The sequence below is a fragment of the Osmia lignaria genome, chromosome 14 (genome assembly GCF_051020975.1).
Source record: "Osmia lignaria lignaria isolate PbOS001 chromosome 14, iyOsmLign1, whole genome shotgun sequence".
NCBI classification, from domain to species: domain Eukaryota; kingdom Metazoa; phylum Arthropoda; class Insecta; order Hymenoptera; family Megachilidae; genus Osmia; species Osmia lignaria.
The window spans coordinates 12,149,524-12,166,344 of NC_135045.1; the positions used below are offsets into that span (position 1 = coordinate 12,149,524).

Below are 16,821 nucleotides of genomic sequence, written 5' to 3' on the forward strand. Positions count from 1 at the left end.
CGTAAAATCTGAACGGCAAATCCGATTAAAAATCATTCTAGACGGATATTTTTAATTCTCCAGACGGTGTGCTGTTCGCGTAGAAAGTACTTGATAGAAAAACCCTTCACCGAAAATTAATTAAAATTCATTCTTCCTGACAAAAAACCACTCCCACGCGAGAACCTTTCAATTCTCCTTTTTATTCGCAACAATAGCGAGAACGATTCGCGACAAAAGCTCGTGTGACAGCTACTTACAGGTGCTCGGGGCGAGAAGAAAGAAAAAAAAATGAACAGGAAAACAGTCTAGAGTGTCGTACGTTAACGTTTTACACGAGTATAAAAGGCAACGAAAGTGAGAAAAAGAAAAGAAAGAAAATCGAAAATTGTCGACCTCGAAGGTGCTCGATAATTTCCCGCCATATTATATCTTGTAAAGGCACAAATCTAGGGCCAAGAAAACAAAGTATTATTGTTCGACTGCTGTATCAGTCGAAGAAAAGCGATTGTTTCGGTTTTGTAAGAGAGAAACGAGTTTCGAAGCAACACCACCCTGAATCTTCGTCGTCGTGGCTCCTTCCAACGTTCGCAATCTACGTCAGCCATCTGCGTCGTCGGAACCAACCGCTCTAGATCAATAACTTTTGCGCGCGAGAATTGCGACCGATTTGTTCCCACTGTTGGTTGAAACAGCCCTATGATAGTAACAAAGATACTTCAGCAACTTGAAAATTCACATAAACTTGAAACTTTGCAGAAATGTACTCCAAGTGTGGTTAATGAAGAATTCTTTTCTTTCCGTCAATGAAATCGTCCCGAGGGTAAAGACACCCTTTAAATAAAATTATGAATTTTCCCATATCATGAGTATTAATTAAAATTGAATAATTTGAAAATTTCATTGTCATCCCTTGAACAATCTAATAAAATTACAATTGTACATATGCCTTTTTTACGTTCTAAACAACTTTCTTGGAATGAAACGTTCTATCCGTCCTACTAATACAAGTCACGTAAATCATTATCAATTGCATTCTTCATTTCATGATAAAACTGAACTCGTTTGAATCACCATTAGAACTGTCACTAATGATCGATGATTCATAACTATCACAGTTTTCTATAAAGAACAAAATATATGGTGAACTCGTGAACAATGATACCAATTGTTTTTCTGATTGACGTCATACTAAATTTAAAACTAAACTACTGATTTTTGGGCACACAGATTTTCAGAGTGTATTTCTTAACATATAAAGTAGATGTCACTGAATTTTACTAGGTCCATTGTTATTGGCTAGATTCGCAAATTGAACGTTTCGTTACTTATTTCAATTTTGTGGAAAAAGATTTTGTGCAGAATGTTTAATAGTGACTCGGTTTTAATTAGAAACGTTTTGAAAACGATAGATTTGCAGCGAAAAGGTTAAGTAATAGTATAATGGTGAAATATTTTCATCGATCAAACTATGCTCCGAAACAGCTGTTCTCACGCGTCCACTCTGAACACTCTATTCACTTGTTCGGTAGAAAAAATTTCAGCTCCGATGAAAACATCGTTTACATTATCCTATGAATGTGAAACGCTTACACCTAACTAGGTCGGAATTCACCAATCCCATTGAGAACACCCTCCCAAACATTGATCAGTGCCTTTCAGGCACGGCACAAGGCATTTGTTTGCGATTCTTACTTTTCTCCAAGAAGCATCCTCGCGGTCACAGTTCAGGCTCCAAGGTGTACCAACTCTCAGACACCATGTTCCATCTCGTTGGTTCGAAGAGTTCGAAAACTGACCGAGTAACGCGTCGTTCTATGACACTCATCGGAACAGTCCGGGTCTTCGAGACGTTCGGGTAATCTTCAGAGTATACACACGGTAAGAGGTAAGAGGTAGTGGGGTTGAGAGCGAGGGAGAAGAATAGAGGAAGAGAGTAACGAAAAAATGTGGAAAGGTGATCGGGTCAGAGCGGCGGGTTGGTAGTAAAGGAGCACACCCGTGGGGCGACGCGAGTCGAGTCGAGTCGGCCAGCCGGTGCTAGTGCTTCTGTCGACGTCACCACTTATCGCGTAGAAGAGCACCTTGCATCACTGTAGCGGCGTGTATCCACGCAGCCGTCACCCAGTTGTCACGAAGCGTTCTTTGGCTCCCCACTTCGTAGCGGTGCGCCGTCGCCGGCGCCGTAGCTAGCTCCAAACTCCTCTCCAGGCACCAGTATCCTGGATTGTCCGCGCGCTCGAGCTTCCCTCCACTTTTCTTTGCGCAACGCACAATCGGTGGCACACACCGTTTCCTCTGGTTTCGCAGCCCGATCGACGGACCACCTCCTCCTCCTCCGGCTTCTACCTCCGGTGTTCCTTCGACCGCGCGAGAGTTGAACGAGCGAGCCTCGTCGACCGTTGTTGGCACGGACACGCGCGCAGCTAGTTGCCGGTGTGTAGGTAGGCGCGCGGGGCGCGCGTCGACGAGCAACCTCGCGCTGGCCACCTTCTTCCCGTTCGGCGAGTGAACGCGCGCGATCCCGCCCGACCGACGACTGCCAGCAAACAGTACACGTTCGCTTCCACCACGACAGAGTCCTTCCAGTTCAGCTATCGCGACCAACGGAATTTCCTCCACCCGGCCGATCGTCGTCGAATCATGTCGCGACAACTCGACCGAAGCTGGATTTCCGCGTGTACGAGATCTCGCGCGAAATCCGCGATACACAGGCTTGTAGCCCGACTCGCCACGGCCGAGCATCGGTCGCTTCTGGGTCGACTCGTATATGCGGGACCTGTACCCGCGAGTAATATAGGTCAGTGGGCCAGGGCGATCATGGCAACGCGGACATGCGCGGCATTGCGCGCACCCGTGGCCCGCCTTTACCTTTGCCTTTGCCTTTGCCTTTGCCTTTGCCTTTGCGACCAACTCGACACGACCGACCCAACGACCGTCGCGTTTTACGTGCCACGTTTATTGCACCCGCCTCCTCGTCGTCGTTGTTACATAGGATCGGAGATCCTTGCAATTCTTGCCTCCGTGGTACTGACCTGCCTCGCTTGGCCAGCATTAATCCTCTAAAAAGGGTAAACGCCCTTGAATACTGGACGTTCAGTACATTATTTCTTATTCGTTATTCAAATAAAAAGTAACAACTTTGCGCTATAAATAACAACAATAATACTACACTTCAAACTCCAATTAATAATTTATAAAATAAATAAGATATGGTTCAACGAATGCAATTACTATGTTACGAAACACAATCATTGAACATGGGAGCTTGAAAAGAAGTCGCTGCTCGATGATCTTCGCTTTCAGATACTTAATTGCGTATACGATTATACTCGTGTATAGAAGGTAATGGACAGGGACGTTCCTGTGTATCGCATAACTTTCCTCTCTGCTTGCCACTCCATGGTTTCCCTTTTTCCGTTCAATTTACTCGCTTCTAATTCCCGGGCTTTCCCTTTCCTACACCGGTACCCGACGATTGCGGCTATTTGAATGTCGCCATGATGGTGCCTATTATCTCACAATACTGTTGCTCGAACAACGCGTGGAAATTGTGCCTTTTTTTTCTTTGCTATTTCGTCGAATACGAAGATTGCCAGGATTTACGTCGCTAGACGTGCAACGAGATGATTGAGACACGCACAGAAATGTGGAAGCTGAATACCGGGCAAAGAAAATATGTATTCTTGCTCAACCATCGATTCATTTTTATTCCTTCTTCTGACTTTTTTATGATTCAATCATTCCGAGACGAGCAAATAGAAAACAGCGGAATTATTTTGTTTAAATACTCTGAATTGATTGTAACCTAACATTGAGATTATAATAATCTATTTTTTAAATTGCCAGAATTGTTGAAAGATTTTTCACTGTAAATTAGGAATATATATATTTTAAAACAAAAAAAGTCTAAAATAAAAATATGTAATGAACGGTTTCATTAAGGCTTTATTAAGGCTTTGAATTGTATTAATTTTTGATACTTAGGTTATTTGCAATTTTTATAAACTTTTATAAGTCATGTAGGTATAATCGGAGGTATGATTACAGAATTTTTCAGAATTCGAAAACCCTAAAATTAGAAAATTAGAAGATTAAATTTTGAAAATTCTCTAATAATACAAAAATAAATTGTGGATGAAGTAAATGTTGTGGTACGTATTTGTACTAAGAGATTTCAAAGGGTTAAAGAATAAATTTATATATTTTAGCCCATAGTTCTCATTTCAAAATGTATTAAGTTGAAAATTTGTTTAATACATTAACTTGCTGTTAGATCGTTTCATAAGTTCCATTTATATCTTTTTATCCTGTTTTTTTCCATTCATATTCGAAGTGAAACATTGAGCCTACTATCGAATGTTATAAGAGAACTACATCTTCTTACAATTTTCTTTCATCATTTCGTACGAAATGAAATATCGAAGGTGAATTTTCACTTCACTGACCTTTTCTTTTATTCCTACATTTCAATCTAGGTCAAATTTTAATCTGGTGTCAGATAATAACATTACTGTTAATTGTGGATGTTTATATTAGCGATAAAATGCTAGGAAACCATGTTTTAAGTGTAACAAGGTTAGTGATACGGAGATATGAAATGAAAGGATGAGTGTTATTTTGTCGTTTCGCTTTCATCGGTAATCAAGTTTCAGTTGAAAATAATCAGAAAGTAACAGTGGTTATCTGAGAAAGTTTACACTTCTAACTTTCTTGAAGAAATATATATCACTCATTTAAATATGTGAACCAATGAACGGAAGAAAACTTTCAGCATGTAAGAAAATCTATCGGAATAAATCGGGCAAAACTAGCGCTTTTCCAAAAATGTAGATTTTCACTATTCTAAAATATTCAGATTCCAAAATTCCAGAATTTCAAAACTTTAGAATTAAAAAATTTCAGATTTTCTACATTTAAGAATTTAAAAATTCCAAATTTCAAAATATTAGAATTCTAGAATTAAAAAATTTTTAAGTTTTAGATTTTATAAATTCCAGAACTCCAAAATTGTGAGATTCTAAAATTCAAAAATTAAAAAATGTTAAAATTCCAGAATTTTATATTTTCAGATTTTCTAAGTTTGAAAACCCGGAAATTAAAAAATGTCAAATTCTAAAAGTGTTAAAATTTCTATGGCACCTGGTCTACTTTAGAAGAAAAAAAAAAAGAAGAAATAGTAGAACATAATAAATAAATTGATTACTTTCATCTTCCACATACTACAATAAAAGTCACAGAATATCTGTGGACCGTCGTAAATATCAGTGACTTGTAAAAAAACTTGGGTCAATCAAAAAAAAATTATGTAATCATTATTCTTAAAAAGTTTTCATTTTTTAACATATACCGATGTTTTCTTTTTATATGGATATTTATGGAAAATCAACAAATGCAATCCTCTTTGTATATTCCATAACATTTACGTCAGGGATCTAATTAAATTTATGTTGAATCTATGGGATGAACGTGAAGTTCAAACGCTAATTAAATACCCACGCAATTATCAATAAACTAGCTGATTGGTCGTTAATTAAACGCGTATGTTCATGTAAGATCATTCTCGTTCGATCTAATCTAATCGTATCGGTATTGATCCATATCAGTATTTTTAATATCCGTCCAACAGGGACATAATGTTTTATTATTCGCATTCTGTTACTCACAATCATTGGTCGCAAAAGTAACTGGTCGTTCTATTTTTATTGAACCTTAAAGTTTTATTATGATTTTAATGTTCTAGATTATTAACACGTTGACCATTACAGTGAAAATGATTTAATATAAAAAATTCTCTTATTCAATTTCAGATAAAATGGAAGAATGCCGTCCGAGAATTGATAAAAATTGGGGAACTGCACAAATTTAATTTATTATTAATTTAATTCATTAATATTAGCATATTAAATTTTCTGCTCTCTTCCTAATAATTCTGTAATATAACATTTCAGGTGAGCTTTTTGTACTTAAGAAGAAATTATTAACAGAATTATATTTGAAAATTTTAATTTAATTAGATAAAAATAATGACAAAAATATGTGATATCCGTCATCAAAGTGTTAATGATCGTCACAGTAGAATGAGTCATACAATTAGACAACCGGACAGAATTGATTTCTTAATACAATACTTCAATTTGTTGTTTTACATTACTAGTTTAATTTTTTTGGTAATTTTATCTTCTAATGTTTTTATTTCTTGGGTAAGCTTATGTCTGAAGTAAAGTCCAACTTTCTCCGAGGTTCTTTCAGAATACTTATTTTTCCCAATTAAGTAGTTATTTAAACATTTGACTCAAACAACAATTATATGCTAAAGTAGAGCACTCGATAAGTATTCCAGGATATTTTTAGATTTTTTGAAAATCAAGAAAGCTAAAATAAACGACCCAGGTTGCCCGCGTAGGGTTAATTGAATTCAAATTATAACGTCGATCAAGAATGACCAGCGTATCGATGAACGTGTTAATATATTATAATAAATAATCAGTTTCAATACCAGAGACACGTGCAATTCCACTGCTGCAGTGAACGCATTAAAGTCGTCGGATATTTTTCTGACGATTTGTCGATTCAATATTGACCGGAGAGCACGTTTTGCGACACATGGCAGAAAATTGTGATGAAATCGGAATACCGAGATTTCATTCGCGTGAAATTTTATCCGTCCACCAGAATTTGATTAACACGTGGAACTCGCACGTTCTTGTCATATATCAAACGTAGTTTTCTTCCTTGTCTGTCGCACTATTTTTTGTTACACAAATTCTACACGTTGCATTTGCGCACAGTTCAGGTTTCATTGCCAGATAATCCGGAAAAGGCTAACGACACGGGTATTAAAAGTTCCATTGCCTTTTGTCGTCGTGACTAAATCGGTTAGGTTGCTCTTTTCTTTTCTCTACTAATCTCTCGTTTTCTCTTTATCCTACGAAAGCTCCTTACAGTGTTTCGTTTTACACACTTCCAGGTAAAGACTGAAGCTGATTATGATTTGAAAAGACAACGAAAGTGTAGAAAGGATTATAATTCTTGTAACTTTGAGAATTACGTTTTGTCATCGAGATGTAGTTTTCGGATTAACAATTTTCTACAGCTTATCCCTTAAGTATATTAGACATTTACAAATTAGAAATCTGTTAAAGTGTTATCTTAAATTTTGATACATTCACTGCTATAAATTTATCAATGACCAATATTTTAAGTTTAATAGAACAGAGCATAGGTTCTTAAACTGTGATCCTCGGACCCCTGGGGGTCCAGCGTAGCCATTAGCGGGGGTCCGCGAAATTATAAAAAATGGTTGACCAAGAAATGTTTATATGAGTTTAATGTATTATGATTTGCAACTTTTTAAATTCTTTTTACTACTATTTTTATCCTAATAAAAATGTTCATCTCTATAAATGCGCAAGACCATTTATTCAAATAACCAGCGATACATTTTTACCAATATTTATTATAATGTAGTGCCTATGAGATTATTGAGCCAGAAATTAAGTCTCAAGAACGACGTAAAATGTCTAGGGTTGGGATGGAGTCCGCAAAAAAAATGTTGTTCAAGTGGGGGTCCTCGGACTACATAAATTTAAGAACACCTGGAATAGAGTAATTAATCTTTTAAGCGTGTATGACGAGTTAACTCGTCGCTGAAACAGGGGTGATGAGTTTAATTCGTCATGGAATTTTAAAGAAGACCCACGTAAATTTGAACTTGATACATTTTTAAGCTTTTATAACTGGAGATAACAAGTTAACTTATTACGAAAGACGATCCAAATAAATTTAAATTGGATACATTTTCAATCTTTTAATATTTAATGGAATGCGCTTTTGGTAAGTTAATTCCCCAGTTGAAAGGTTAAGAAAAGTAAAGGGAACGAAACTTTTCAATTGCAGGAAACATTATTATTGCACTAGGAATACAGGGTGAGTTAAATAAAGTGTTATAGACTATTATTTCGAAAACTAAAACAATTGGATATCGACCTAATTTTCTTTTTTAATTAAATTGTACAAATGCATGATTGTGCGATGTATAAAAATTTCTTTTAAATGCCTATACTAATGGCAATACTCCATTAATACAATAATTTTCTTTATTTTAATAACTTTCATCCATGTGGATAACATTATCAGCGTATTTGCTGATTATCTTTGCAATATTACTTTTGTCATAAATTAACTATTAGGAATATCAAAAAATGATTTTAATAAACGTTCTAGTAAAAAAAAATAATCCTAATAAAATTATCCAGTTTGATAAAACCTATTTAAATAAAAAAAATTAGTGTAGCATCCCATTTAGAAAAGACGACGTTGGTTTATTCTGACACCATCGTAGCCATTTTAGACAAAATTTGTATACGCCACATAATCAAGCATTTGGTACCATTTAATTTCAAGAAAGAATTAGGTCGATAGCTGCTATAGTTTCCGAGATAATACTTTGTTACACTTCATCTGACTCATTCTGTATATAATAGCATATTAAAAGCTTGATGAATTTGCGAGATTAAATATGTACTTAACGCTTAATTATGTCCTAATCTAAATTAATAACTGTTAAATAATTAAGAAATAAAAACAGTAACTTATTTCCAAATACCATTGAAACCATATGGAATTTAAGTTTGTGTGGGTCATCTTCAAAATTCCATGACGATTTAACTCTTCATCCTCGTTGGAAAATCATTTTCCAGTGACGAGATAACTTGACATCCACAGTTAATGATTAAAATCATACGATCGGTCGATAGAGACCCAGCTACGCTGTTCGACGGTTAAACGATGCTCGATTCTAACATATTCAATGGCTAAAGAAAAAACTGATCTAAGACTAAAAGGGTTATATATCGATCAAGCAACCAGTTTGGAATCCTTTTGTTGAGATCGGAAGCCAAGAAACTGCATAAAAGTTGTCACACCTAATTCAGACCGGGTATCAAATTCCTGTCTGTCCGTTTTCAGCGATAGAAGTGACGTCAATATTCTTCGAATGCTATGAAATCATATTTTATGGCTGTTAAAGGATACGAGCCAAGACGGTGTGTGTTCTCTTTTGTGGCTGCGGGCTGTTTTTTAAAATGCCAGACACACAACCGTGCACACGTTTGCATACGCGTATCATTTTCACGCCAGAGATACGCTTCCTTATCTTGTTATTGCGACTGTGGCGATTTTTCCGTCGCAATCGAAACGACGAATCGACAAATACTCCCGTTTGTCATGGCTCAGCCTTTTGTCACCGTTTTTCTATTCAATGACGCTTCTGCACTGAAACGATCTGTTTTCAATACCTTGTTTCTCCCTTTTTTTTTTTTTTTAACCTTTGAAGCTTGCCATAAAACTGTATGGGAACAATCTATTCTTCGTTTTATTTGTTTAAATAAAATAGAAAAATATTTGAGATTTTGAAAAAATTTTGTACAGATCAATTGGTATTTCAAAATAAAAAGTGTACAATGGAAATTTTCAATATCTATTCGTATCTTCTATCGAACCATGAACTTTTATTTATTTCAATTAGAATTTCGTATTTTTGCATCATATATTAATTATCAAATAATTGATATTTGATCTGCTATCAGAATACACTGCACCAATGTAGGATATAATTAATTATTTTTAATTGTTTTCCAACAGTCGATCATCAGAAATATCAGTCGGCCTACAATTCACAAATCAAATCTGATAAATTCGATAAAAAATGTAATTTAAACACCGATGAGTAAAATCAACGACAGGTACGCGAAAAACGTTTTAGCAGCGATGACGAAAATCTGGAGATTACGAAGAAAATTCGGAGAATAATTTTCCGTTTTACGCGTCCTCTTTTTTCGAAGGTCTCCCTGAGTCGAACAAAGAATCTGAATTTTTGAACGAAATGAAACGCAGAAAGCGAGGAGAGATCGTTATCGAGGAAATTTGAATAGCTATGTCGAGATCGGAGATCCAGCGAGGAGTTCTGGAAATATCAGCCTTTCAGCAGTGAAACTTCAATAAAACATTCTCAATAAAAAGGTAAATTTACTAAATTTTATGGAATTAATAAGTGCTCGTTTCATTCCTTTCTATATATACTTTAGGTACTTTGCAAAAAAAAAATATTATATTACATTTTACAACCGCCTATAGTAAAAATGTTCTATATTTATGTAAAAAATATATAAAAATTGAGATTATGAAAATACTGTTTATAATACATGAATTATATAAAATAAATGGAGTTTCTTGTAAACAAATAACGTATTATTCTTTAATCATAATGAACGACCTAGTAAATTGTTTGTTTTATTAACCCATCGAGTACAGCGGTGAAAATAATCGTTTGTAGAACGGCATACTATAATTGCAATTAGGTATTCAGAATACAATCATTTCATTTTTCAACTTATGCTTTCCATTCGATACCTTGCATAAGTATTATAATATCAATGTTACGTAAAATTTTTTTTTACTTTTCTTATTTATTTCTTACAATTAGTTATCTGATTATACTGAATTTATGGTATCAATCACAGATGGTTTTTATGGCGTTCAATGCGTTAATGAACTCATTAAAATTGCGTGACTCATAATAATGAATATTCGCAATCAAATCTTGCTTCTCCAGGAAAAAATGGTGACGTCTCTGGTTCTCGCCCTTCCCCATAGGCTTCCCGATGGGAACTAATGATGCGGGGAAGGTGGCCTCCAATATGTATATGTATAGGGACAGTGGCACTATCAGTTGAGCCTGAATGTTTACGCGGGAAAATTTGACTTGATATTTATTTATTATTCATATTTTTCAATTATATACCATATTTTATAATACTTGATAATTAAAAATGATATTATTTTTTTTCTAAATTACTTTTAGCGTTGATATCGTTAAAATTAAGATTTTCAAAATTCCTGTTTCCCCTTAATATTTTTGGGGGAGGGATCTACTTTGATCGTGAGTGTATCATAAAAATTATATATTTAAGTAAAAAAATATAAAAATACTAGTTTCCTTCTACGCATTTCAAGATACAGTGGAAATTCCATAATTCGAAAGCCTCTGTAAGATGAAAATTTTCTTCATTTCCTTCCGCTCCTTTATAACTCAAAATAAAACGCATGCTTAATACATATGGATTTTAATGCAAATGAGACAGCATTATTCTACAAATGCCTTCCAGATAAAACGATGATGTTTAAATATGAGAAATGTCACGAAGAAAAATACAGTAAAAAAGACTCACAATTTTACTCACAGTGAATACGTCAGGAATTGAAAAATTTAAACTTTTACTCATAGGGAAATCCTAAAAGACCACGTTGTCTTGCGGCTTGTAAATCGCTACCATTAGATTGCGCCGCAAATAAAAAGCTTGGATGATCTCAGAATTATTTTTAGATTGGCTCATTCAAGTCGATAAAAAAATGAAAGAAGGAAAGCGTAAAATTCTTTTATTTATCGATAATTGTACAGCACACAATAGTATCCCTTCCCCAAGATTATAACCTTGGAATCAGGGATTATTAAAAACTTCAAAAGTCTGTACAGGAAAGAAATCATAAGAAATATTATATCAAGTCTAGAAGAACAGAAAGATATATCGATCACAATACCAAACGTCATGAAACAATTATCAATAAAAAATCATTAAAAAAAAAACAATTATCAATTCTCAAAGCGTGTGGATTTAATTTATACATAGAACACGTTGAAGATAAAATAGAATCTGCTGTAAACAATAACTTAGAAACAGATGATGCTATATATTTTGGAATCAAATTTCGTCCCATTATAACATTGAAAACGTAAGTTTCGAAGAGTAATGTTGAATGTGTAGGATAGTGGCGGAAAAATGATGGCGTTTCGTCTCGGGAACCGTCCGCTAGAACTCGTCAGTGGGGCTCCCGCGAACGATCCCTGCCGCAGACGCCTGGGTTCTATATTCTCAGATCTTATATACAGGGTGGCCGTCGAGGTATCCGAGATACTTCGTATATGAATTCTATGACTAATTTTAAGCAAAAATGATTACTCACTTTTCCCGAATTCCCAAAGGTTTTTGAAATATCGGGGTTCTAAGTTGCCAGGTCGTATGGGTAGTTGCTAAAGAGTAAATTACATTGTTGCGACTGGGTAAGGTAATTTAATCTTTAGCAACTTGGCTGGGATTAGAAAGAAATTGATGATTGTCGGTTCGTTAATTGTCATCATTGATAGTTGTGAAAAACAATATGGAGAACTACAACTGGGAACGAGAGCTTCGACGGAGGATTGAGTTATGCATTGCACAAGACGGTGGTCACATTGAGCAGCTTTAATAATTACACTGTCATTACACTTTTATTAAAATAAACCATATTTTTTTCTAAACCTACTAGTCGCAACAATGTAATTTACTCTTTAGCAACTACCCATACGACTTGGCAACTTCAAACCCCGATATTTCAAAAACCGTTGGAAATTCGAGAAAAGTGAATAGAATCATTTATTTTGCTTAAAATTAGTCATAGAATTCATATACGAAGTATCTCGGATACCTCGGCGGCCACCGTGTATATATCGACAAGGTCCGTGATGGAGCACTTGCGAGAAAGGATGGAGTTACACGGGCGACACCTTGCGGCCATCACAGGAAAGACCCAAGGCACCTGGGGCGCCACGCTCCTGCTCACACACCCCCACAAATGTGATAATGAAGTCATAACTACGGGAACATTGACTGATTCCGAAATTATTGAAACTGTCACACAAAGTAGATTAGATGAGGATATGGTTGAAATCGAAGATCAAGATAAAGAATCTTTTATGCATGAACCAATAGCATCAGTTAAGTGTCTGCGACCTCGATGTTGAATTAAGATAAATTATAAATGTAGAAGTTTATAGATTGAGTCTGTTCGGCTTTTAAAATCTTACACAACCTAGAATAGCAGTCAATACATTACAAAATTTCATAGAATGGTTTCAAAATATTAACGAAAATATTTTGTCCGCATTATTTACAATAGAAAACACCATTGATTTGCAATACCAAAACAGGTTAACACAAAGCAAACTTACAGATATTTTTAATAATAAAGAATAATTTAGAAATAAGAAGTAACATTTATCTTTTTCATATATGTAAATTATGTTTATACCTACAGTGTAAGTTAAGTTGGATATTTAATTATACGTATATAATAAACAATCTATCTTTAAAACTTAAATTTGTTATTCTCTGCATCTTCAGAAATTGGAACCTTTATAAGTCGAATTTTTCTTTATCAAACCTCTATTACTTGAAAACTCGATAAGCCGAAACCTCTATATGTAACACGAAAATGTTTACCCTTCCCTTGAGGTTCGAGTTATCGAGGTTCCACTGCACAGTGGTCCAGGAACCCGTTTTTCGTGGCCAAAATTAAAAACGTCTCTAAATCGACTTTTAACCAAATATAATAAATATAATTAATAGAACTAAAGTACAACTAAACAAGTGCAAAAATATAATTGTTTTTAATTTTTTTATTCTAATTTAATATTATTTAAATATCTAAATATACGTAAAATTGATTCGTCCTGTTCTTGATCTGAATTCTCTTCGCTAGTTATATCTTGTGATAAATTAGATCAAATATCTATAATAAATTAAAATTATGTTCTAACCAGTTTAATTGCATAGAATCTTCAGAATAATTATATTAAATGGAAACTACACGCTACACTATATTACACTTTGACATATATAAACAAAAAAGTAAAGAATACGTTTAATAGTACATAACTATAATAAAATTATACTGAATTTACACTTTTTTCTACTGATGTTTCGCCTAGCACGTTGACTAAAAGACTAAGACGATGAAGCTGAAATACGTCTCCAAATGATTATTATCTCTTGTTTATAAGAATTAATACTAACAAGAGATAAAAGTCTCGCAGAGAAAACGTTTCGTATTACTCTAGGCAGAAGTCACTTCAGCCCGAGCGATACGTATGCTGCCTGCCGCAGTGGCCGCAACGTTAGAATATCTAGAGCGTTCATTTAATGAAATTCGTATAGATTTAAAAGTTGAGGAAGGTTGAACCTAAAATTTATATAATTCTTTAAAGAAATGTTTAAGCTTTCTTATAAAACAAACCTGGTAGCTAGCACTTTTAAGCATATTTTTAAAACCCTCCGCAAAGTTTAAATTGTTGTAAACATTGCACTATTTATACATAAGTTAAACGAACACTTTCGACGCAATTGAATAATCAAAATAGAACTACTAATATGCATAATATTGTTCTCCAAAACTATTATTTAATGATCTATAATGAATACTTACAAAAATTAGTTTCACTTCGAATTTCGGAATTTTGACTTCAGTATGTTGTACACGGTTACACAATCGTCCAAAATGAAAATTATTTTGGATTTCATAGTTTTAAAGTTTTCTTACTTTGTAAGTAAAAGAATTTTTGCAAAGCATTAAACTTGAAAAATTGAATTTTGGCCATGAAAAGCGGGTACCTGGACCACTGTGCACTGTATATGTATATATAGAGAGAGAAAAAAAATAAAAAATAAAACAAGTCCCAATCCTTTTAAGTAACGACAATTGTGACTAAAGAAAAAAGACAAATTGCACCGTTTTTCACAGAAAATTTCGATAAGAAACGGCAATGGAATAATTTAAATCGATCGTGGTCACGTCCCATACTTGTCTCCTCGTTACGCCACTGCCACTTATCTACCTTCTACCTACATACACACCAACCTACCTACCTACGTTCTTTCCCATCGGATATCGCTCGTCACGGCGACACTCGCACTTTCACAGGTAAACACCTGTCCTTCTTGATCATCAAGCTCGTCGAAAACCAACCATCATCGATCTTAACAATCATATACGAAACATCTCCAAGATTAATTCTAAGAAATGGTCATAAGTAAACTGCAGATGAAGACGTAACGGAAAATAAATATTGGGTGTACAAATTAATTCGGTGCCTTTAGCATTACGCTTTCTTTGAATATATTGCCAAGTTGCTGCAAATTTGAAAAATAGTACAAGAATACGATTTACGATTATTTTAACCCCTGTACAGCAAATCCTGGGTAAATCATAAACAAAACGTACCCAAGTATATTCATGAAAAGTGAAATATATAATTTTTAATCGAAAGAATTTGATATATTGGAAGAATAATTTCTAAAAGAACAGTGTAAAATTTATATAAAATGAGAATAATATGAAATACAAAATTAAATTAAAATTGTGGCTTTCTCCATGGTCCGTCGTCCAAGGGTTAATAATTAGGATTACTAGGACTTTTTTAAAAATATGTACAATATTCAATTGAAATGAACAAAAAAAAGAAAGAATATCGAATTAATTTATACACCTAACAATTTCCTAGAAATTTATTAAACAAGAAAAATAATAATTTTCTAATTGGTTTCTAAGGTTAAATTTTTATTATATTTGACACGCGTAATGTGAAAAGTGTGTTGAAAATCGCGTTAGAGAAACGCAATCACTTTCATTCTCTTCGATACTTTTAAACTCATTTATTCGTTGTTGAACGAATGGTAGAGCATCCATAAAACGGCAATCTGCTCTCGTTCGATCGAATGATCCGTAGAAGGCGATCGCGCATTTAAATTGGTCGAGGTCTCTCGGTTACGCTCGAGTAGTAACACACTTCCCTAGCTCTCGGATATGCAGTTTGTAAACTGTTCTACACCACGGCCATCGACCAGAGGTACCGTATATGCTTTGCTCTATGTATACATATACATATACACCATTCCTATCCTTTCGCCGTTCATGCCGAGTTCAGGTTCATATTGCACGTGCCTTCCTTTATCACCCTTACTGCGCGCAGGGTGTTCAGCTAAACGTATCGAGGACAACTTTTCACGGTTCGTATACCGAACATCTACCATTGATTCTTTTTTTCTTTTTCTTTCACTCTTTCTTTCACTTTACATATTAACTATGAAACACGTGTAAAGCTGTCCGAAGTAATTATTGCATCGACGATTGACTTGGTGAGATCGGGTGTGAAACATTACTTCATTTCGTGTTAGAAAGGTATAAAAACTAGGCTGCGGGTTTTATCAACGATTGTTCGCCACTTTAACAGCGTATGGGAGGACAGCTGAGGTGTTCTTGTTTTATTGGTTGGTTCAATGTTAAAAAGACGATTAGGATAGTTTCTGCATTTTTCGGTCGAGTCATTTACAATGAGCAACAAAAGTAAATTATTACCTATTTATTTATCTATATATTAACACGTTCACTATCATGTTGCTCACCGGCAACTATAAATTCTTCACTCTTTACTTTAATTTTATATTCATCCACGTAAAGGTAATGATGACAGGAATTGTATTAATCTGTGTCGTTTTCCTATTATTTACTGACAGCCTAAATTGATCAATACGTTCAATATACCATTTTTTTATTTATCTGTAGTTACAGTAGATTTATTAACCAAGAACAAAACGACACTCTATAGTTCTTTTATTTATAAATTCACACTAGAAATAATGACTGTTTTTTTTCTTGCTTTTTTTTTGTTTTTATTTATTTCCACTATTACTAAATTCTACCGAAAATTAATTAAGCTTTAAGAAATGATATTTGAAAAAGGATTTCAGTGGCTTATTAAAAGATCATAATGATTTCAATACAAAATAACAGCTGCATTGAATTTCACCAGTTTATTAATCTCGTAAAAAATAAATATTTCGTTCGTTAAACTCGCCTATTGTGTTTCTCGATTATTTAAAATTTAAGAAAGGATTTTCTCATTATTGCCTCGCTAATTATGCATTGATTAACTGGCTGGCCAATCGCGAGATTTTTTCAGTGAATTTT

The 16,821-nt window shown here is 34.4% G+C and overlaps 1 protein-coding gene across 9 annotated transcripts in view; it reads right to left on the reverse strand.

Annotated features, from left to right (window-relative positions):
• LOC117609063 (uncharacterized) overlaps window positions 1–16,821 on the reverse strand; it is a 164,483-nt gene that overhangs the window by 63,763 nt on the left and 83,899 nt on the right. Inside the window, exon 1 of one of the 9 annotated variants that reach the window (XM_034334909.2) lies at window positions 1,675–2,525. The exons of the other annotated variants lie outside the window; for them this stretch is intronic. Coding sequence (XP_034190800.2) covers window positions 1,675–1,691 — 17 coding nt within the window. The 5' untranslated portion in view covers window positions 1,692–2,525. Of the gene's footprint in view, window positions 1–1,674; window positions 2,526–16,821 lie in introns of those variants that run through there. 9 annotated transcript variants of the gene reach the window in all.